At 31.1% G+C, this 23,427-nt stretch overlaps 1 protein-coding gene across 12 annotated transcripts in view; it reads left to right on the forward strand.

Annotated features, from left to right (window-relative positions):
• The window catches only part of LOC148624883 (cilia- and flagella-associated protein 70-like), a 31,278-nt gene extending 8,161 nt beyond the window's left edge, over positions 1–23,117 (forward strand). For 4 of the 12 annotated variants that reach the window (XM_088567956.1, XM_088567961.1, XM_088567960.1 and 1 more), the window contains 21 exons: positions 698–767; positions 1,204–1,265; positions 1,691–1,828; positions 2,403–2,486; positions 8,572–8,735; positions 8,934–8,994; positions 9,455–9,579; positions 10,065–10,203; positions 10,382–10,567; positions 11,225–11,358; positions 11,649–11,764; positions 12,332–12,493; positions 12,806–12,970; positions 14,223–14,249; positions 15,030–15,053; positions 17,680–17,864; positions 18,430–18,582; positions 19,722–19,883; positions 21,397–21,486; positions 21,841–21,990; positions 22,693–23,117. In XM_088567956.1, coding sequence (XP_088424082.1) covers positions 698–767; positions 1,204–1,265; positions 1,691–1,828; positions 2,403–2,486; positions 8,572–8,735; positions 8,934–8,994; positions 9,455–9,579; positions 10,065–10,203; positions 10,382–10,567; positions 11,225–11,358; positions 11,649–11,764; positions 12,332–12,493; positions 12,806–12,970; positions 14,223–14,249; positions 15,030–15,053; positions 17,680–17,864; positions 18,430–18,582; positions 19,722–19,883; positions 21,397–21,486; positions 21,841–21,990; positions 22,693–22,773 — 2,478 coding nt within the window. In that variant the 3' untranslated portion in view covers positions 22,774–23,117. Of the gene's footprint in view, positions 1–697; positions 768–1,203; positions 1,266–1,690; positions 1,829–2,402; positions 2,487–3,902; positions 3,951–4,856; positions 4,875–7,751; positions 7,785–8,571; positions 8,736–8,933; positions 8,995–9,454; positions 9,580–10,064; positions 10,204–10,381; positions 10,568–11,224; positions 11,359–11,648; positions 11,765–12,331; positions 12,494–12,805; positions 12,971–14,222; positions 14,250–15,029; positions 15,054–17,679; positions 17,865–18,429; positions 18,583–19,721; positions 19,884–21,396; positions 21,487–21,840; positions 21,991–22,692 lie in introns of all 12 variants that reach the window. The other 8 variants (XM_088567958.1, XM_088567957.1, XM_088567962.1 and 5 more) reach the window with 5 other exon arrangements.
• Positions 23,118–23,427: the final 310 nt, after the last annotated feature.

Consider the following 23,427-nt stretch of genomic DNA (forward strand, 5'->3'; position numbering starts at 1 on the left):
AAATCCACCTACTATAGATTATTGAAAAAAGTAATGTTCTTGTTTGAATAGAGCAGAGACCAAATAGTAATAAAATGATAAAACCAACATTTAAAAAAAACATTTTGTTTTGTTTTTAAATATATTAAAAGACCTACAAGACATTCCTTTTTATCATGTTCACTTATGATTTTGATATTTATTTAAGTTTTGTTTACCCTGTGTTTTTAATGTTCTGTACTTTTCATTCGTCTTTGCATTTTTTTTTCTAATTTGCACCTATAACACCACCTAGTTATGCACTTGTAGTAAAGTTTGAACAACCTTTTTCAATAAAGATGGTGTATGTTTAAAAATGTTCATATAGAAATTGCGACTACTAAGGTTTCCTGAAAAGTCGGGAAGTTGTAAGGAAATATATACTGAAATGTATGACTAAAACTATCCTAAAAACAACAGTAATTTGTTTTCTATTCTCCAGCAATGTTCTTTGAGAGTTTGTTTAATTTAACAATTATGGGGGGAGTTTGTTTTCTGTCAAGATATGTGCAATCATTATTTCATCAGTTTATGTTACTTAATATATGAGTGTATGCCATTTTTGTCTTTCATGTGTTAACCTAGATTATATCATGAGCTAAAAACTGACCTTATCCTTTGCAATGAGTTTTTCAGTTCTATACATTATTCATTTTAAACAGAAATATATTGATTATAGGATGATGAGGGGGCAATCAGTTTCCATGGTGTAGCCTTTGTCAACTTGGCACCACTCCTGTATCCTGGAGGTAAGGCTTTTCTCCTTTTGATTGATTGCATTGTATTGTGTTTGTAGGAAGTAATTTACATTTGTTGACAAATAAAAGTTGTGATGATTAAGTTATTAATTTTATAAACCTCCATCTTTTAAACTTGTTGCTCTAAGAAGTCTGTTATGCCAATCACGAGAAAAGTTAACCAAACAATACAATACAATTTATGCTTATTAAAGTAAGTCCTTCTCTACATGAATTTTGTACAGATGTTACATGGCTTAGTAAGGCCAGTTCAGGGACATTAAACCTAGTGTTGGACTAGAAAATCAATCATTAAGTTTTGTCCAGTTGATTCGGCAATTAGAGGATAAGGAACAGTAATAAAACTTTGCATTTGTTAATATTTCATGTTTATTTTTATTTTTATATTGAAGGTTTTTGAATGATATATTCTGCATCTTTATTTTAGTTAAAAGAATCCGAGGTGCCTATAAAGTTCATGCCTATACTGACCATGCTATGCATGAAAAGGTAAGAAAATGATTATTAAAGTGCCATGAGATAAATATACATAAAATACGGGATATACAGCCTTTTCTATGTAGTAATATTTCATCAGTTCTTGAAAATAGAACCATAACTCATTTTCTGGATGGCTCAGATACCTACTTAAAAGACTGCAGGGTCATCAACAAGGATATATTGGTCATAGATTAAAGTCATCATTTCAGTTATTCCATAGTTGTCACTATGTCCTTACCGACTGATAAGGAGTGTCCATTTCCAATATGACCAATGACCTCCCTCTGCAATAGATATTCTCCCAAATTCATATCATTTGTTAAAATTTATGTCATTGTAATGACTGAATTTTTACCTTAATAATGTAAAATGTGTGCCCTCTTAAAAAAATTATGTTAAATTTTTAATTATTCTTACTGTTTATTTAACATTAGACTAAGAGGAAGACAGGTTATGGGGAAGAAGCTGGGAGGATAGCATTTAATATCCTGAACAGGAATAGTGCCTCTCCCTTTCCTAAAAAAGCTGGCAAAGAAAAGGATGATAAGAAGGACAAAGATATGAAGAAAGGGGTAGGTATATGATATCAGCCTTGGGCTTGCCTCAATCTATAGCACTGGAAATTAAATAGTGTTTTATTGAGCAAAAAGGAATTGTTTGAAGTGATTTTTTATTGGATTGATACATTTATATTATTGCAAATACGTAAGCCTTGATTTTAGGCTTGTTAGGCTGGATTTTGTTTTTGTAGTGATGCACTTTATATGGAAAGCTATCAATATTGCTAATGATTGTTTTATTTTGATGTATAAAGTTTATTGCAATTTTGAATAGGAGAATAATTGTTTAATTAGTGCACATAAAGAAAATGGATTTCATTTTTCACTTTATTTAGACCCATGTTTTGCTCACACAGCTGGCATATTCGGATTTGAATATTAAAGTTGGAATTCCAACTTATCGAAAATACTCTCAATCTCTCTATGAGAATAGAGAAATTAGTCTGCCAAGTACAGTTCAAAACACATTTATCATCTTTGTTTAAAAAGTTAAATGAATTGGTTTTCACATTATATTTCTAATTTAACACTTTACTATGCATATATGAATACCCAAAACCCAATAATATATTTATTAATCCTTTAGGCAACAGCTATGTTACCTACCTTAATGAAAGTTATATCCACATCTTCTATTTCAATGGCTCAAAGTAATTCTATATATTCTGAGGTAAAACTAGCAAAAATAGGCTTTAGGAATGTAGGTTCAAGGGTTAAAATTGGGAACTACAGGAATAGAAATATAACTTATTATATGATGGATAATGGGAAAATTAACCTTTTTATTGTTGGTGAATAGGGTATCAGTTACATATAAAAATGAAACATTAAAGAAAACCATTTTTCTTGGCTATCTCTTCTCTTTAGAGTTTTTTTTACGATGAAAAAGTTGTTAAGCTCTTCATGAGAGAGAAACATATAATAGACATCTAATAACCAGCAAAGTTAACAAATGTAACTTTTCCTTAGCAAAATTCCACTTGCCAATGGTGACAAGAAAATGGGAACTCTAGAACCATATATGTTTGTCATGAAAATTATTATTTGTTGGGTTATAGCAAAATTTTATAATGTAAATTTTCAACAAGATATTTACTGTGTGTTAAGTGGTAGCCTTATAATCAAGCAAATCCTACTAGTACATTTTACCTTGAAACTGAAAAGTTTTCTGAAAATTAAATAATTCTGTGTCACACATTCCTAAAAAGGATAATAACAAATTTCAATCTGACCAATTGACTCTTTTTTTTTTCAAGTTGTATACGAGACACACGTTTTTTAGCTCACCTGGTAAACGGCCAAGTGAGCTGTTACCGTCACTTGGCGTATGTTGTTGTCTTCATCTGTTGTCGTCATCCATCATTGTCGTTGTCGTCATTAACGATTTTAAAAACTCTCCTCTGACACTACTTGACCAATTGGAACCAAACTTGGTATGAATGTTCCTTGGGGTATCTTGCATAGAACTGATGTGGGCCCATTGCTAAAAATAGAACATTGGGGTCAGAAAGTAGTTTTTTCGGATGTTATATCTCCAAAACTGTTAGGTTTTGTCAAATTCTTTCAGTTGCTGAGATTATTCTTATTATATGGCCTACAAAAGTCTTGAAGGGATCAAAGTTGTCAGACGACTCCTTGTAAGAGTTATTGTCCTTGAATGGTGAAAAATGATGTTTGTTTTTTTTTTTTTTTTAAACAGTTTTCAGCCTATATCTTGAAAACTATTATAGATAGAAAGAAACCTTCAATTGCTGAAATGATCCTTATGATAAGTCCTACCAAAGCCTTCTTGAGTCAAAATTGTTGGACAACTCCCTGTTAAAGTTATTGCCCTTTAAAGGCAAAATTTAACCAGGTGAGCAATTCAGGCTCCTGGGAGCCTCTTGTTTATGAAAAGGTTCAAGTGATTGCATTCATGATTTGATATTCTTTTTGTTCACATTTTTCTATTATCACAGGTTAAAGTTTGACTTTGTATCAATATTTAACTCCTTTTGTCCCTTTAAGATCTGAAATGGTTGGATAACATTATGAATGCAAGTTAAGTGTGTAGAACAAGAAATATTTTAATACAACTAATTTACAGAGATCGGGTAGTATTTTACATCATAGCCAACAGGCCGTGCCTCATGAGGTAGGGTAAAAAGGAATGAGTATGCTCTAGGTATAGGTCTGCTTGTGGATGAAACTTGAAAGCATGCTGTCAGGGTTTTATTCTCAGCCAGGTTTCACAAATTGATATTTTCCTAAAATCTGCAAAATTAATTCTTAACTCTTAGATTTCAAGCAATTTGATTGATCAATCTGGGTTAAAGAGGGATTTGAGGATTTATGAAACCAGGTCCTGAAATTTGGAAATTATATGGTTATGGACAAGCATGTGTCTCTTACATTCTAACTACCATAGAGCTCAACAACCCATCCAAACATCTTTCCTTCATTCTGTTTACTGTTCATTAGGCTATTTGAAGTGTGTGAAGTAGTTCCAGTGGTCATATCACAATGGTCAAATGATGAAATTGATTGCAAGTGTTCAAGTCAAAATTTAATTTACATAGGCATATGACTATAATTGATTTCTTATTTATTGCATTTTGTGAAATGACTACTGCAGCCTTGCAACTTGTTTGTGAAATAAGCAGGTATTATCAAAAAAGCTTTATGTATAATATGTCTGAAAATATCCTTTGAAACCCATCATTTTTTTATGATAAAGATATCAAGCAGTTTTTTGTATTTGCAGGGATTATAGCCTATAAAATCAAAAACTACAATCAAAATAGTGTAGATAGTGCAAATAGTTACCTATTACAATCAAATGTCACAATTTTGTAATTGTTTGCACTTAATAAATTATAACAACATTTGAAGGGGAAAGTTTAGTAAGAAATAAGAAGAAAAAACAGATATTATGTGAAAACTTTAAATTATGAGAATCCATGTTACTATTTAAAAATGACTAATTAAGTATTCAAATGATACATTGTTTAAATTTCTCTGATTTGATTTTGCCTAAGTCACAATTTTTTAAACTTTTAAGATGAGTCATGCATATGCGGTAGGTGGTCTTGTTGAACTTTTAACTTTTCGTTTTGTTTCATCTTTAATATTATAAGAATGTTTTCTTCATACATTTATTTTTGTGTATAAAGTTAATTTAAAGGTTTTTCTGTTACAAGAAAGCTTTCCTTGCTTTAAATATTCAGTTTGTTTATCAAATGCTATGCATATATTTAGGAAGGCAGTATGGACTGAAATAAAGCAACGCCTTTTTTGAATCAGTATTAATTCATTATTTAGAGACAGTCCAACTTAGGCTCAAGAATGGGGTCTAGTCTACAGAGATCATCTTCCCGAGTAGGTTCTGGGATGAGGTCTGTTAACTCCCAGGCTAGGCCCTTGATCAAGGTCTCTGCTGTTATTGAAGAAGAATCTGACGATGATGTAGCTCCATTGTCAATATTTGGTCCTTCTCTGACCCCTAACAGACCTTCAAGAATAGGGTCCTCAAGAAGTGGGTCATCTAGGGTTAAAACAGCTAAAAGGGTTTGTCACTCACAATCCTTGCTAAACCCAATGTTTGATGTTACATTTGGCAGACATTAGTTTATGAAAAATAGGACTAATTTAACCTTTTGAGATGTAGTCCTACCCATTACTGTTCTACCACACCCATCATTAAGCTTCATGTTCACACAAAATGTTGTTTATACAATAGAAACTTGTCATTAAACACAAGCAGCCAATGATGGCTGTGCTGAAATGCATGTTTCACAATGTCACACATCACATACAATATAGTTATTGTAATTTCTATGTTCAATTTTATAAAATAGTTTTTCAGTTTTAACTTTAGTCACCCTCAAAGTTTTTTTTGAGGAAACTATTTTTTCTTTCACTTAAATGGAATGATTTGCATGAATTTACAGCGAGCAATGAGTACAGTGCAACAGGCCCCTCCCCTGCAACCATCCAGCCAAACACCAGCTGAGGTCAGCTTTGAGTGACACCCATCAACCCCACCCTTTAATCTATAATTCACCAATCACATTACTTTGTTTTGTTCACGTGATCACATGATCTTTTTTGAGTGTGCACACAGGATGGGAGATGATGTCTACTCATTTTTTTTCCAGCAGCTTCAATAAATTTGTCATATGATATTTTTCTACATATTTTTGTTCAAAGATTAAGCAGCTTGAGAAGATGTCAAAATTCCAAACTGTAATTAAAAGATTGGTTACTAATAATGATTAGAAATGATTAGAAATGGACTTGTTATAAAAGTGTCAATTTTACAAATGATATGCAAATATTAAGGAATTATTTTAAAATTTGAAAGTGTTAGTAACCATAATATGGATTTTAAGATTTACCAAAGAGTAATACGTTATCATATTATTTTTTTTTTCATGACTATCAGTTATTGTTTTAGTGTGTAGATTTTATTGACTTTTAAATTGTTATTGTTATTGTTAATAATCCAGATTTTGTAAATGGTACCTTAATTTACAGAACCATCAATGAAGTCAAATATCATGTATATAACTAAAGCAAATTATGGTGAGGTTATGGCACAAAAAAGTTTGATTAACAAAACAAATGAGTTATTTCACATGTAAAATATCCAAATTTGTTGTTCTTTGGAATTTTGAAAAAAAAAACTTTGCTTTCTATATGTTGATTTATTTTTCCAAATTGTGCACTTGGTTGTATAAATTAACTAAATTTGATGTATTCAAAAGGTAAAAGATCAAAGTTTTTCATGTTTTTAATTTATGCAAAAAGGGAGATAAATGATTAGCTATACATGTATTTGTAAGGTCTCACTAACCACTTCCGGGTCAAATGGCCACCCCCTTATGTAGTACCAAAAACACACTGAACCTAGACATATGCATTGTAAGTGCATTATTTGTGTGTACATGTATTATGATTAAAAGTCATCAAAATAAAGGTGAGAATGTGTACTTTAAAATCATATATGTAATTAACTACGAAAGTGTATGAATATTGTTTACATGTGTGAGTAATTAATCTCCATGCTATCAGTTAGCAGAAAAGATAGATATGTGGATTTTCAGTATTATTTATTCAAGTCAATTTTGTGAAGAATTTCTGCAATCATTGTACCATTAGCACAATAATTTTGGAAGCCTTATTTTCCAAGCTTCGCAACGGTATGCAACTTTAAGATGTCATTTGTCCTGGGAATTCACAGTGAAACTTTGAAAATTACTTTTTTAACATGTAAAGTAATAGAAACGTTAGAAGTGGTTAGTGAGACCTAAGTAAAATTGACACTGTTATACAACTATTCATAAGTGAATTCTTTAAATTTTAATAATAGTATGATATAGTTTTTTTTTATACAGACTGCAGTATAGTTTTATTATGTTAGATTTTTGAAATATGCGTTAAATCAATTTATTAATAGAAAATATAAATCATAAATGGTTATTTTATAACTTTAACTGGTGGAGCAGTACCTTAATACTTCATTTCATTTATTTTAAGTTTATTAAATTAAAATATTTTTTTTGCTTCATTTTACTGATAGATGTCAAAGTTTGGATTATTAAATGTAGAGGTAATATTTAATTAAACTCCATTTTGATAAAAGAGGGACTTTTTTTCTCAAACCTATTTTTTTTTGTAATTTTGAGTGTTGTATATTATAATTTTGAAAACATCATATGTTGCAGAATAACTTTTGTTTCTTCATTTCTTATTTGTATCCATCTATATGCTGATGTAAGATAAACATAATTGATTTTTACAAAAAGATTTCCTTGTAATGATAATGTATGAAAAATTTATTACAGCAATTCATTTTTGCATAAACTATTATTTAATGAATAATTTGCAAATTGAAATTAGATGTTTGAAAAATACACTTTCAAAAGACTGTAAGGAAATTTCTTGTTTTTCCCAGGAAGCGCATAGTTTAAGCAATCAGTCAGAAAGGGTAATGTCTTTAATTTAGATTTTTGTGGATTAAATCCTAGGTGGCACAGTTTTCAGATCACATTTCCTTCAAAAATTGGTGTTTAGTCAAGTATTATGAAAACATTAAGAATACGGGGAATTTTTACTTGTGAAATCTCCAATTAATTGGTAGTTTAAAGTTGCAATGTCAACTATTTAGTAGTATGTATGCATTTTCTTAGGTAAATTACTCTTGAACATTGTATGAGTAGATGTTAAATTATTCTTTAGGAAAAGTTGGTATACTTTTTAAGGCCAAGTAAATAATTTCAGTTGCATTGTTAGGTTTATCATTAAAGATAAAATATAAATTTTGTATCTCAGTTATATACATGTATTAATATAAACATTACTTTTAAGAATTACATACACAGTGTGGATATATAAGCTGCTTTAAATGTTGTGTGTGTGTTTTCCCCTCAATGTTGAATATGGATGGATTTTTTGCAGCACACTTAAGCTGATTTATAAGTTTTTTCATGGTTGTCACCTTAAAATGGTATTGAGTATAAATTTTTCACTTTTAAATGACACAAATTTTCTTATCACTTGTGCATGACAAATTATATTTCTCTTTTGAATTACTTCTATTTTACATAATTGTCAATATATAACTTTTCTTTCTGAAAATATCTTATCTTCATAACAACTAATACAAATTGCATGACTTAATTTCTTTCCTAGAAAATGATTTTCATTTGTGCATGTAACCAAAAGGAAGTATTTTGAACCAATTTTCATTTTGCTGTTAATTTTTCCTTTGAAAGGCTTCCCAGACCATAAAGTCTGATACTGGATCCGAGATGGAGGGACAACCTCCTGTCAATGTGGAGGGTCAGCAGTATGTGGAGGCTAGGTCATATGTCATGTTGGAGATATGTCTGGCACATCCACTTATCCCAAAACGCCCACCAGAAGAGCTTGCTAGAAGGTAAGACATAAAGGAAGAAGAGTAATAACAAGAATGTGCAAAATTCAACTTTGTATGTAGAAAAAAACTTTAAAACACAAGTTAAAGTGTAGAACCAATCCTATATGTTGATGTATCATTATAAAAATAAAAGTTATGATTGGAAAACAAGAATATAAGGATTTATTCTCTTTGTTTATTAATTTCTTTATTTTTTAGGGTGGCTGAATATATTCCACCAAGACCACTGTTTCCAAAGAGAACTGATGGAGCACAAAGGGTAAGATTTGCATCTGTTCTCATAAAGATTTACATTGCTTTTGTGATTTATAAAATATTTGATGGAGAACTGTAGTTTTTTACATGCCATGCATGATGGATGTGAGGTTGTATAGCACTCTCCATCTCTCTGGCATGATTGATAACTTAAAAATTCTTAGGTGGAATTTTATAAGTTTTTGGAACAGATTTGTATTCTGTCCTTTTTTTTTCATTGTTTTCTGATTTTCATTTCAGTTACTGGTCTTTATACATGAAAAAAAATTGGGGCTAAAAATAAATGCTGATGTCTAATGACCTTTTTTTCTTAATGAATTTCAAAATGGTAAAAAATTCAAAAATATACTTGCTATTTTTTAATATTGCAATTTTGTTACAACAGCATTATTTATAACAAAAAAATACATCAATTCCAGGTATTCAGTTTTTTTCTTATTTCAAAATTAAATCCTTTCTTTCAGTCTGTAGAAGATTTCCAAAACCAAGTTGCGAGTGTGGCTAACTTGATTCTGGATGAATTCAGAGACCAGTTTGGTGATGATTTTAAACCAGAGGAAGCTGAAACCACTGAACAAATGGAAGGAAGGTAAGATTGTTTGTAGTGATCTTAAAATAAAAAAATTACAGCATGTTTTACGAGTTTATTCTTGATTGTCCATGTAAAATCCATAATAGGGCAATATTTAGTCAAGTAAAAGTACATTGCTTACCACCTAACTCAACACATGTTAAGCACCTTGCATAAAGATTTATTTTTTTAATTTTTGAGAATTGTAAAAGGAAAACCTTTTGCTTAATTAAATTTTACCAGATATTTTTAGTATGGCATATATATGCACTATTAAGCATACATAGGTGAAGGATATGTACCAAGGTTTCAAAAATTAATTTCACAAAAATGTCGTAGAGCATAAAGTCTGACTCGAGTAATTCTATCACAACACCATTACTTATGACTGATTTTTCACTTACAACTCATTGTGAAATAGACTATTTTACCAGTTTCCATAGATACTTTGGTAATTTCCCAGGACTGTAAAGAATACTGAATGTTTGTTTTTTATTCTTTAGGAGACAGAAGTTGATTTATGAATTGAACTCCTCTGGAAAGTACTTCGCATTTAAAGAACAGCTGAAGCATGCTGTAGTGAAAATTGTAAGAGAGAAGTATCTGAGGACCTCTACCTTTGAGGACAGACAAGAGCTACAGGTAATTAAGCCAACCTGGATCTTTTAAATAGACCATTTTCATGATTTTTATTGACATCTGACTTCTTCAGTATCCTTGCAATTGAATACAGAGATTTTTATCAAGTTGTGGCAATGCAAAATTACATCTTGTGCATTTAGGTTTTTAAGTCTAATTTTATTTTGTTTTTTTATTTCAGACATTTTTGAGTGAGCTATATGTGTATCTTATTGATCAGATGCATGTTGCTCTTGGTAAAGTTCTGGCATTGGAAGATCAACCACCAATCCCCGAACCCCTCACAGACTCAGCTCAGCTCAAACACTTTGCCAGGGAGGCAGAGGTCAATGATAATTATGAGTTGGCCACTAAATACTATCAAGAGGTAAGGTTTGTTTGGATTAATTCCTTTTAAGAGTGTTAAATGATATATGAATGAAAACATATTTTTGTAAATGTTTTTTTTAAGAAGTATTTTTAAAAAAACAAAAATAAAAGATATAATAAGACAACTACAAACTTCCTTTAGCTAAAAAATGTTGCATGTTTGATATTGTAGAGTTCACATTTCTTATACTGAATATACTGAATAAATCTTTTGTCTTAAAATTACAAAATTAAAATAATTTGTTTTTATAGAGAGAAAGAGAGAGAGCTTTTATGTTGAAAATATGTGAATTAGGCCAAATGTTAAAAAAAAAACAAACTGTGTGGTTCCGGTCACCTCTCATAAGACAATCAGTGATGATATTCAGAGGAAAGAGCCAGTCTTCCCTTGATTTAATAAATTGCCTCAATCTTATTTTTTTAATCTTCTTCTCAACTGTCTAGTTTATTACCTTAGGAAAGGATGTTTACCCAGTGATTGTCCCTTAATCAAAAACTGACCATATATATATCCTGTGAATATCATCATTGTTTGTGCTGTAACATTGATGACTAACTATTGTAATGGAGCATCAGTGTAATAGCTTTAAATCTATTTTTCAAAATGTCCTTATTTATTTGATAGTAAAGTTATTTATTGTATTTTGCCTCCCAGAGAATCGCTAGAAACAAAAACGACCCATCACACTGGTTTGATTATGGAACATTTTGTTTGTACATCAATGACATTAACAAGGCTGAAGAGTGCTTCAAGGAGTGTATAGCTATAGATCAGAAGCATCTACAAGGGTAGGTCATATTGATAATGGTAAAATGTTAAATGAAGGGGAGAGAGAAAAAGAAAAGGGCAAGTAATTTTAATGTAAAATTTATCATGCTCTATATATTGTATAAATGTGAATATGTTGTACTTTCTGCTACTGAGGGCTAACATAGACTTTGCTTCCTTTTAATATATATTGGATAGAATATTGTACTTTTCTTTAAAATACCTGTCCTATAAATGGATTGATAAGTTAAAGGAAGATGTTTAGGGAATTGTTTTCATTGTATTTTATATTAAATTGATTATTTCACAGGTTATTGCTGTATGGAGTTGTTTGTACTCTTCAACAGAGACATGAAGCTGCTGAGACGTTCTTTGAGGCTGCAACCTGTGTGGACCCAAAAAGTATCTTGGCCTGGACCATGCTAGGTTTGTAATACTTTGGTTCTTATGTTTTTAGTACAAAAATGCTTATGTTATTTTGGAATTGCCTGATATTTGAGGGTAAGGTTTTTGTTTTCCTATATGATTTTGAAACCGGAGATTTTCTCCAGTATAATGCTGTTCTAACAAAAAAAAAAACTACAACTTGACAAAACAGTAGGGTTTTTATGCATCTAGGTCTTCTGATTTTTTGTAAGGTGAAGAAATTTCATAATTTATAAAATTTCTAAATATTTGAAGTCGATTTGCTGCTTGTTACTTTGTTCATAAAATTTGAGTTAATATTGAGCTGCTTACTTTGAGGACCTCTCAGTTGTAAAGGGACACAAACTGTTAACTAACTTATTTTCAAGTTTCATGATGTCAATTCAATTTGGCAACTTACACCTATGCCATAATGAAGGAACTTTGTCTTTTTCTTACTTGCATAACTAACTGAAATAAATTAAATGCAAAGATAAGACAATACTCTTGTCTCTGATAAGAGGACACTCTAACATTAAAATTACCTTTATTGTAATTCTGACTTAATTTTAAACCTTTTAACTCTAGGTTTGTTCTATGATGCTGTTAACAATGAAATAGGAGCAGAGATGGCTTACCTAGAGGCTAATAAGCTTAATCAAGCTAAGGCTGTTGAGATTGCTCGTGCTGCTCGAGAGGAGGAGCAAGCTAAGGAGAAAGAAGCCAGAGGTCCAGAAGCTGAGGAGAAAGGTTGGTAAAGAGATAGATGATTTTTTATGATTATGAATAGGAAATAGAGAATGTTTTTCATTTTATCAAAAGGCATTGAATTGATTTATAAAATGTGTTGTCCTCATGCTCTATAACCGTGGATGTTCACTACATGAAAACATTCATGGAATTGATGTAAAGAGTCTAAATATATATATATGAATAGATGCAGTGATTCAATGTATGCTTTTTTATTATTTAGGGCAGACATTGAATTATTTTGTGTGAAGTTCAGGTACAGTTGAGTCCCTTTCACATTAATCTTTTCTGAAAGTACTACCTTACTTCTAGGAGAGGCTGATGGTTCCCATGTTGGAGATCAAGGTGGACTGGCTCCACCCCCACAGCCACACCCAGAAATCAAACAACCTACACCCCCTGGGAGTGATAAACCTCCAACCTCTGCTAGGTCAAGATCAATTTCAGAGAGACGACAATCGGCTACAAGGAGATCAGGTAATTTACCTTAATGCATTGTACCATCTTAATTTGATGTGGTAATTTGAGTTTTATTATGAATTTGTTTTACCACCATTATATATACATGTACTTATATGTTTATTGTTTCCTATATTTAAATGTGTGCTGAGATTTTTTAGCAGTATATCTTGTTTATGTATTTATTTTTTTTACACAAACTTCATTGATTTGTGTTTTTTTTTTACAGTGCTATGGTATTCTTTGAAATTTCTCCCATCAAGAAAAAAATCAATCCTTAGCTTACAATGCAGCATACAAAGTGTGTATGCATACCTTTTTTGTATGGTTATTTTAAATTTTAGCATTTTGAAAAAAGAAAATTATTGACACATTAAAATTGTGTCAAAAGTTGATTATATGTACTGATATTGGAGATATAAGAAACTCAGTTTCTCTTTTTTGAAACTCTTTGAAATTTTATGATAAGTAACGAACATCATCAAAAGATTATCTCTTTTTTCCCAACACTGGTCACAAAGTGATAAAGTTTGCTGACAATTAGAGAATCATACATTGTTAATTTTCATGGTACTTTAAATATCTTGCACCTTTCCTGAAGCAAATATTTAGGAATTCATTACCATATGTCAAAGGGTTGTATATTATGACAATATTTTTGCACATTTTACTCCTAGATGGAAGTTTACTTCTTCCCCCATCAACAGGTATAGTCGCCACATCACATTGGTTTGTCACATGTTATCTCCAGTGTGGACTTGACTTGCTATATGTTCCCCACAATGTCTTTCACCTTATAAATGTCTTGTTAAAACCTAATTAACAGTGAAAGTGAACCCATACTTTTTTTTACCTGAAGGCTTATGATGTTCAATTTCTTTTTTATCACTGTACAATTAGGAAAAATTTTGCTTTTCCATGTCAATTTTGAAATCCCTTACCATGTATATAATCCCAATGCTTGCTATGTACAAGTATTTACCTCCTCCTCTTTCTCCACTCCTCTCCTTTGTTTACCTCAACATTTAGAGATTAATTTAAAAATTCCTATTTAATACATGTACAATTTTTATGTGCTTTCTCCATTCATGTATTAATTCCTTCGGCACATCCCCAAATATTCACCAAAAACCTGATATCTTACAAAAAGAACAAAATGAATAGAGTAATTGATTTATTTCTTGCCAATTTAGTAGATTACACAGTCAGTTTTGTTGCTTTTTTATATTGCCTTTTGCACTTAGATTTTTTAAACTTTTATTTTTATCAGATGGGAGTGACAAAATTCCTCCTGAAGGTAATTCTACAAACACTGTACACTTCAATTAAGTCCATTTTAACACTGACTTTGCTTTTATTGATATTAGAAGATAGTTAGGTATTCAGCTATTAGCTTAAATTGAAATGCACAAGGGATTTTCACTAATTACATTCAACGCTTTTTTTGAAGTGAAAAGGCACCATGATGGCTAGGAAGAGGTTTATTTTACATTTTGTTCTGTTGAGCACATAAAGTTGCATTCAATATAAAAACAAAAATATAAAATGGCTCTGATTTCTGCTGGTTGTAAACCAAGTTTTGAACAAAAATTAATAAAGATCATTTTGTACTAAAATATTAGAATTAAGCTATATTTTTTTTTAGTATTTTCCGATGCTGATTTTCTATAAAAGGGGACAGGACAATTTGATTTGGAATTTTTTTGTTCCAGTTTCAGTTCATTCTAACTACAGTTAGCTCCCTTGAATAATAGAATAGCTAACATCAGAGGATAGTGTTGACCTTCTTTTGATGGAATGAAGATTACCTGATTGATTGCATTAGGTAGATAACTAGACAGTTGACAGGATGATTTAAACTTTCAATTATATCATACATAGGTATTTAAACTATGTTTTATCACAATTTTCCAGTCAACTGCTGTAGACAAGTTATCATGTAATGGTCATTCAATTAAGGAAAGATCAACACTACCCTGAAGTTAACTGTTTTATTTGTTATAAAAGCGGTTATATAAACCAGTTTTTTTGTATCATCTCAGATCTTTCACTGTTGTATACCTCTGCTATTTAACAGGAACTACAACTATATCCAAAGCAGGTTGGACATAAGTATATTTTATGTATTATATATGATTTTAACTTTAATAAAATGCTAACATTTTAATGTAAGTTTATATACTTATGTTGAGGGGAAATATTATATGCTTATTTTGCCTTTGATTACAATGTTGCATACTAAAAGGTGGAAGTTTTACAACAGATTTTATTATTAATTTTTTTTTGTACGAGTAAAATAACAGAAAAATTCAGATTGTCTTTATCTCTTTTATGCTTTTTGAGAGGTTAAGATTTCCAGTATAGTAACTTAATTAAAAAAGAAATTCAACATAAACTTTTTTGTGTTAATCTATCTACTATTGTTCTAATGAAATATCCTTTGTTTTTATCATATTCACAATTTATCATTTTTAAGCTTCACATAACTTGCATGTTTAAGTGTAAGTGTTTGTAAGAATCGGGCAAAATGGGAAAAGTCAGAAACATGCATGTCAAAACCCCACCGATCTGACAATGTAATATCACTCAAGGATACTTTCACTAATCGAAAAGATCATTATTTGATCTCTGCATCACTTGCTTTGAGCAGAAATTTTTCAACAGAATCTTAGAAAAATGAGGTTTTGACAGAGTTTTCTGCCCTTGAAATGTTCATTTTCAGTACATTTCAATAAAATTGTAACTCAATGGTCCAGCATGATATAGCAAATCTTGTCTGTTTTCCTTGATTCTGATGGTGCAAATAGTCAAATTACACTATCAAAATGATGGGATTTTTATGTTGTTTTTTTTTCACCAACTGCCTGATTCTTACATGGACTGACACTTAATAATATATGCAGCATTTGATGGTGGTAATGGGCATGTTATTGTGAGACAAAGTATTTGATATTATAGGCGGAGTAGTGCTGAGGAGTGACCAATTATTTCTCAGACAATGATAAATCTAGTCATTTTTTTTCCAGATATTTCTTTGCATAGAATTGTTAGTTATACCTGCACTTTTATTTTTACGGTTTTACAATGAGTTCTTGATTGTTTAAAAAAAGGAATACAGGAAACTACTAGAAATTCTTTAAACAAACTCCAATCGCTATTAATTTCATGAAACCTTTTCAATTATTGATTTTGAAATATGAGAGAAAACATGATCAGCTTAATTATTCAATATGCTTTTAATCATTCTACAAAAAGTGCACTGCTTTCAATCATATGATAAAATGTAATTATGTAATACAAATGTAATTAAAATTGCCTATTAAAGTACATGTTAGAAAGAAAACATTTTTTTAACCACTTTTCATGTGTATTTCTATATAAACAGTTCTGATTTGAATGAATTTTGGTAGTATTTCATCACAGTGGATTATTGCTTTGTTCATGGTCATTGCAAGTTCAGTACTCAAATCATTGTCATTATCCAAAGCACTGCATGTCTTGTCCTAACTGTGTTGCCATTTATTAATCAGAACTTTAGGCATAGAGCCAGCTTAGTTTAGAAACCAGAAATGTTAACATGTTCTCAGCTACTCTATAGGCATGTAGATAGTACAGAATAGTCAAGAAAAAATTGAACATCTCCTCAAAATTTCATTCTTACCATCAACAACTTTTTTCTGTCTTGGTCATCAGGATTCATATCCTGTAATTTTTCATTCATAAATCTTGGTTTTCTCATCTAAACTATTTTTCCTTTGCCTTGATTTGAGATGGTTTAGTTGTAGAATGGCATTGGTTTTGATGAATTTTTGGATTACTCTATTGAAGCCTTCAATATTCACTCATTCAGTTTGCTGTTTACTCTATTTGGAATTCAGAAATTCAAACTGGAATTAATTGGACTTTAATGTATTGTAGAGCTTAATGTTACTCTGGGCTTTGTTTTGTTTCTTCCAGTTTTATTTATGTCTGGGTTAGGCAAATTGCTAAACAATAAGAATCATAGACTTAATACAATGTAGACCTTTTTGACATTAAAGCTCATGGTTCCTTACTTTTAGCAAGGCATATTTATTTACAACGTGAACAGTTAAATTTCTTCATTCCTTGGCCCTGATACTCCCAAAGTATCTGAAAGGAAAGAGGAAAGGGTGTTTACAATATGATATGGCATCACAGTGTAATTGTTACTAACATGCATGGCTAGTAAGTCATATGATATTGTCTGGAAATGTATATCTTTCTATGGATGGAATACATGTTCAGTATATAATATATATATATGTTTGTGCGTCTTTTTTTGTGAGTCCAAAATCATGAAATTTCATTGTGTCAGAATTGGCTAAGTTGTCGGAGATACTTGTGAATTAAAATGTAACGTCATATGTCTTGATCTTGTCCTCATGTTGAAGGAAATTTGCTTCATTTCTTTTCTGTTAAATGATAATTTTACTGTTTTTTCTTCACCAAAACCACCTGTTGTTTTCCTAGATTTTGTACAAAAATATTTTTTTTATCTTGATCAAGCCTAATGAAACCAAAATAAGGAGCTATGCCCCAATGTCTAAATTGGCATAGGACATAGTTTTTGCATTAGAATAAATTGTAATTTCACTGAGTGTACATCAGTGTTATGGTTTTGGAACCACTGTTGCATGTTATGTGTGTCTACTTGCTATTTGGTGATGGCCTTAGCTTATCATAACGCTTTGTCTCACACTTAACAGCCAGCCGACTGAAAAGTGATGGCAGTCTGTCTCGTCCAGGTAGCCACCATAAAATTGGAAGCCAGCGTGGGACCCCACCTCCTGCTGAAGAAGATGATACACCCCCAAGGGAACCTACTCCTGTACCAGCCTGTAGCATTTATATGCATGCTATTGAATGGCTTCTGGATGTTAAAGCCACTCCAGTGAGTTCTTTACTAAAATTAATGACTAACTTGGACTAGGTTTGCATTCAATATTGTTAATATTGCATTATAATTATCATGATGTAGTTTGTTTTTCCAAAAACCGGACTTATTTGTTTTCATTAAGCTTAATGGCTGTATCAATCTGATTCTTGGGATAATTTACTGAATTTCTAAAGTGTTTAGGTTCCATTAAGAAATTTCAAATATGCAAGGTATATTTCTTTCTGTGATGGTCTTCACACTTGTGATGTAATGCTGTAAACACATCCCTTTCTGAAAGAAAATAAGTTTCAGATTTAAAGCTAACTGTAACAACAGATTTTTACAGTATAAATCTCTTTAGTTTTTCTTAAACTTGTAAAAGGTTCATTTTCATAGATTCTTTCGAATATAAATAAAATGGGTATTGATTTTTTTTCTCAAATAGAGTAAGATAGATGTTGCATTGTATGAAAAATGATTTTCAAAAATTATTTGTCATCCATGGGAATAATAAAAATCTGGTAATAACTAGTTTAAACTGAGTATTTCTCCATATCTTACAATATACATTTTTTTGCAGTTCACAGAGAGGGCCTTAGCTCATGAGCTGCTAAGCCCAATGGGTGGACCAACTTCACAGTACCATATTGCATTTGCCAGACTTAAATTACAGAAGAAGGAGACTACAGATGCAGAGGAGAGTCTTAATGAAGCACTGCAGTTTGATTATCAGGTTTTTACTTAGTTATCTCCATTTTAATTAAAAATGCTTTTGTTTCTTTTTTCCTTTTCCAGCACTCCAGAAAAAAAACCCAACAATTTCATGCACAGTTGGATCTTTAATTATTGATATTTAAATTACATACTTTCTGAATATGAATCAATATTTAAATTGAAGTACAGAAGAAGTTTTATTGACTGTTTGTCACAGAGTAGTTAAGGCACTGGAATTATATTGCACTGCATATGTATGAAATATGGAGTGATGATTGGCTGATGTTAAGTCAGATTAATGTTTGTATTGACTTGTCTTCCTATGGACTGTTTCATCCGTGAGCTACCACATAGAAATAAGCATTAATAGACTAGCACAAAGCTTGGTCAACTCAAATGATCACTTGTCCTTGTCCTGGAGATTAGTACAAAGCTTGGTCAACTCAAATGGTCACCTGTCCTTGTCCTGGAGACTAGTACAAAGCTTGGTCAACTCAAATGGTCACCTGTCCTTGTCCTGGAGACTAGCACAAAGCTTGGTCAACTCAAATAATCACTTGTCCTTGTCCTGGAGATTAGTACAAAGCTTGGTCAACTCAAATGGTCACTTGCCCTTGTCCTGGAGACTAGTACAAAGCTTGGTCAACTCAAATGGTCACCTGTCCTTGTCCTGGAGACTAGTACAAAGCTTGGTCAACTCAAATGGTCACCTGTCCTTGTCCTGGAGTGTAGCACAAAGCTTGGTCAACTCAAATGGTCACTTGTCCTTGTCCTGGAGACTAGTACAAAGCTTGGTCAACTCAAATGGTCACCTGTCCTTGTCCTGGAGACTAGTACAAGGCTTGGTCAACTCAAATGGTCACTTGTCCTTGTCCTGGAGTGTAGCACAAAGCTTGGTCAACTCAAATGGTCACTTGTCCTTGTCCTGGAGACTAGTACAAAGCTTGGTCAACTCAAAAGGTCACTTGTCCTTGTCCTGGAGACTAAAACAAAGCCTGGTCAACTCAAATGATCATCTGTCCTTGTCCTGAATTGCATATAGCATGTATTATTTGGCACTAAATTATATAAATATTTAAAAAAAAATATTTTACTGTATATGAAGAGGTGAAGGCTGTTGAATGCTTAGAACAATTAATTCCATGTATGTGATTTCAGAACCCAGATGCCTGGTCATTGATGGGTCATGTGAAGTACCTGACAGGGGACACAGAGAATGCTAGGGACTGTTATGAGAGAACTATTTCATTTATAAATGATGCTTCTGAAATGCATTCTATATATCTGAGATTGGCCTCTATCTACCTGCAGGATCAAAGGGTTGGTATTTTGATTGGACACCTGTTTAAACTGAACTATTGTAAGACACGAGGATGTGTTTGGAATAGACAGGTTTTGGGCTTTCACTTGTTAAAAATGCATTGAAGTAATGTGAAGGGACTACAGACGTCTGGTTTGGACAAGTTTCTGGTTAATTCAGAATTCTTTTATGGCAGGTTTTACTGTATATCATAAGAGATCACAATATCCTTATTTAACTGATTATTTAAAATGTTTAAACATATTTTTACACATTTGTTTTTTCAAATTTTTTGGTAATTAAACTAACTCTGAAATTTCTAATCCAGCTAAATTTAAATTGTGCTGTAACAGTTGATTGACAGTTATCTAAAAGGTATATGCAGAATATAGTGAGTCAAATCTGTTTCATTTAGGAAAAAACTACTCAAGCTTCCCAACAATAAAAATCTATCAAATCGAACCAAATCAAAAGAAAATTTAGAAAATAATTTTTAAGTCCCTGCAAATTAGCTTTTGTGCATTGCAACCAAATAACTTATTTGACTTATTTTTAGACAGGTTTCAATATACCAGAAAAAAATCATCTACAACAGATATTTGAGATCAATAAGAAAATGAAATTCTTTATGTCCTTAGTTTTGAAAAGCCTTGACCCCTTAAAACAGCAAAAACCAAATTAATTAGAAAACAATATTGTCTTTAGGAGGCCAAATACAATGTAAGACCTGTAATTAAAGCTGACGTGTGCTTTGTAATAGGTAGTCATTTATTGGAGATTGATCTCCTTGTCCATGTTTTGTTTCTAATTACTACATTCATTTGTCTTCCTTTAGCTGATGCTCAGGAAAAATTAGCGACATCCATCCTAATTAACGTTCAAATGGTTCAGTTTGAATAGAATTTAATTGACTTAATTCACTAACTTATTTAATTAAAAGCAAAAAAGTTCATCCTTTTTACTGATTCAAGGCGACCAATAGATCTTAATTACCATGAAAATGGTTTACAATCTAAAGGTTCCACAACATAATTGTTCCTGAACCAAATTTGATGGTCTTGTTGTTAGTACAAAATATTAGAAGTTTATTCTGAGGGAGGGATACAAACAAATGTGGGGTTCTTTTAGAAATTTCATATCTACAAAGTTTAGTCTGAACTTGTTGTAAATTTTAACAAACTAGGATTGATTTTAGTATTACTTCTTGAGTTTTAAATTCATACAAAATTTCAAAACATATATACAAAACTTTTCTAGAGTTCCAACTACACAGCAATACAGTGTTGTAGCAATAGTGATCCTTCAGTCATTTATTGAATCATTGTAGGTTTTATGTTTGAATGTACTATTGTCACACTTATGAAAATAAACTAAATATTTCAAATTTATGTATCAATTTTTTTACTACTTGCATTCATTATAAATTACATTACAATGGTTTCATTTTTTATAAATCCTAATCTGGGAGAAAAAGTAGTTAAAGTTAAGAATATTTCTTTAAGCATTATATTAAATATTGACATTTTTTTTTAGTTTCAAGATGCTAAGAATGTATTCCTGATGGCCTGTAAAAGGTCACCTTCTTGTGTCTCCTGGTTAGGTGTTGGAATAGCTTGTTATAGGGTAGGTATCTACTGTTTCTGTTACATTAAAAAAAAAATCAAGGGAGGTGTGTCTTGAGCTAAATAACAACCGGGGGAAAAAAACAAATAAAAAAATCATGAACGCACTCGATTACTTAATTTAATAAACATATTAAGCATTAACGATTTGATATATTCATTTATTTTTTCATTAAAAAAAAATCAGCTTTAAAGAAATATAATGTTTTCACTTACAACTTTGCTGTTGCGCATGTGTACTTAGTGCTGCTTATTTAAAAATTTGCTATCATTCTTTGGTTGAGTTGGTTAAATTATATTTTGGCAGCAGCATTCCAGATCAAAAGCTAAACTTTATATAACTTTATATTTCCAGTTGAGTGAGCTAGGAGAGGCAGAGGATGCTTTGTCAGAGGCCAACATCCTGAACAATGCAGATCCTGAAGTCTGGGCCTATCTCTCTCTAGTCTGTCTGAAGACTGGTAGACAGTTAGAGGCAGAGCAAGCTTATAAATATGCTATAAAGGTACATGTTAGCTTCTGGAACTATGTTTTTGTCTGTGTAAATTTGTTTTATACTGAATTATGTGGTTACTGGTGAACTCTCTATTCAGCTGTAGTTAAGCTGTATAAACTTAATGTTTTTCAAGCAAGGTTGTGTCCAAAGTACTAAAAATAAAGTATAATTTAATGGGGATATTGAAAGAGGTTGAATCATCACGAAATTAAATATTAATTTAATTTTTAAAGTTATTGAAACTCTTAACCTGTTTTTTTCTCTTTCCCCTCCTCTCTCTTAACTGGAAGGTATGAAGGGAACATTGGATGTTTTACCAAAATATCTTGTATGTCTTTAATAAAAGGTAATAACAAAGTTACTGAAACAATCTAGGCATTAGTCAAAAGGAACGTCTATAACGTATAACAAATGGAAATATCGATGTAAACACCAATAAGTCAGAAAAGCACCACAATGGTCCTGACTTGGTACAGGCTTTTCTGATTGAAATGATGTGTTAAACTCGATTTTATAGCATGCTTAACCTCCAGCTTCCAGTATGGTTAATTATTTAAAGTATGTTACAATAGGACCTGTATGTTATCTATGATTTGTGAAATTTACATATCAACATACAAACAAGAGTGTGTTAAACTTCTTCCTATTATACATTTTTCATATGCATAAATATTCAATGTTATTCTATTTTCATATATTTTTTTGTTTCAGTTGAACCTTCAGGATACAGAGTTGTTGACTGAGATACAGGGAGTTCAGCAAGAAGTTGGCTTTGGTAATCCAGAGTTCTAGAAGGACTTCATATCTGTGATATCTTCATATAACAAATTATATTGTTATTTTTTTTTCTTGTTGAAGATTTTCAATTTATTTAGTTTAAGTATTTTATGTTAAAGTTTATTAATTTACAAAATGCATACTTTATGAAAAAGAATAAGATGTGTTTTTATTTTGAATTTTTTTTTTGGAAAAGTTATGGAAATGCTTAATTCAACATTGATTTTTTAATGTGAAAACAAACTGAAATATAAAATAATTATTTTTTTGTATTTAAATTGATTAACTGTATTGGTATATTTCTGTGATTAGTAATTTATGATCTTTTGAAAAATTATAATAAATTAGATACTTCTCTACAGCTTTGCTTATTGTGACTCCCAAGCTGAGCATTTGTTCCTAAGGGTTATGTATATTCTTTATATAGATTAAGTCAAACCTGTTTAGAAGAACCCTAAAAAATATCTAAGAAGCTTTCTAAACCAGACACTTTTTATAAGAGTAATCAAGAAAACCAGGATTCGTGTGGAAATCAAAAGAACATAATCCAAGGTCAATGACTATACAGGGAAAACAAACACACCCACAGTAAGGAACATGAAATACTTAACATGTACAAAGAAACAAAAGTAAATAAGCTGCTCAGACTCCACTAAAACCTGGGAGCAT

The sequence above is a fragment of the Perna viridis genome, chromosome 2 (genome assembly GCF_037379345.1).
Source record: "Perna viridis isolate PV_CMFRI_1.1 ecotype Kerala chromosome 2, ASM3737934v1, whole genome shotgun sequence".
NCBI classification, from domain to species: domain Eukaryota; kingdom Metazoa; phylum Mollusca; class Bivalvia; order Mytilida; family Mytilidae; genus Perna; species Perna viridis.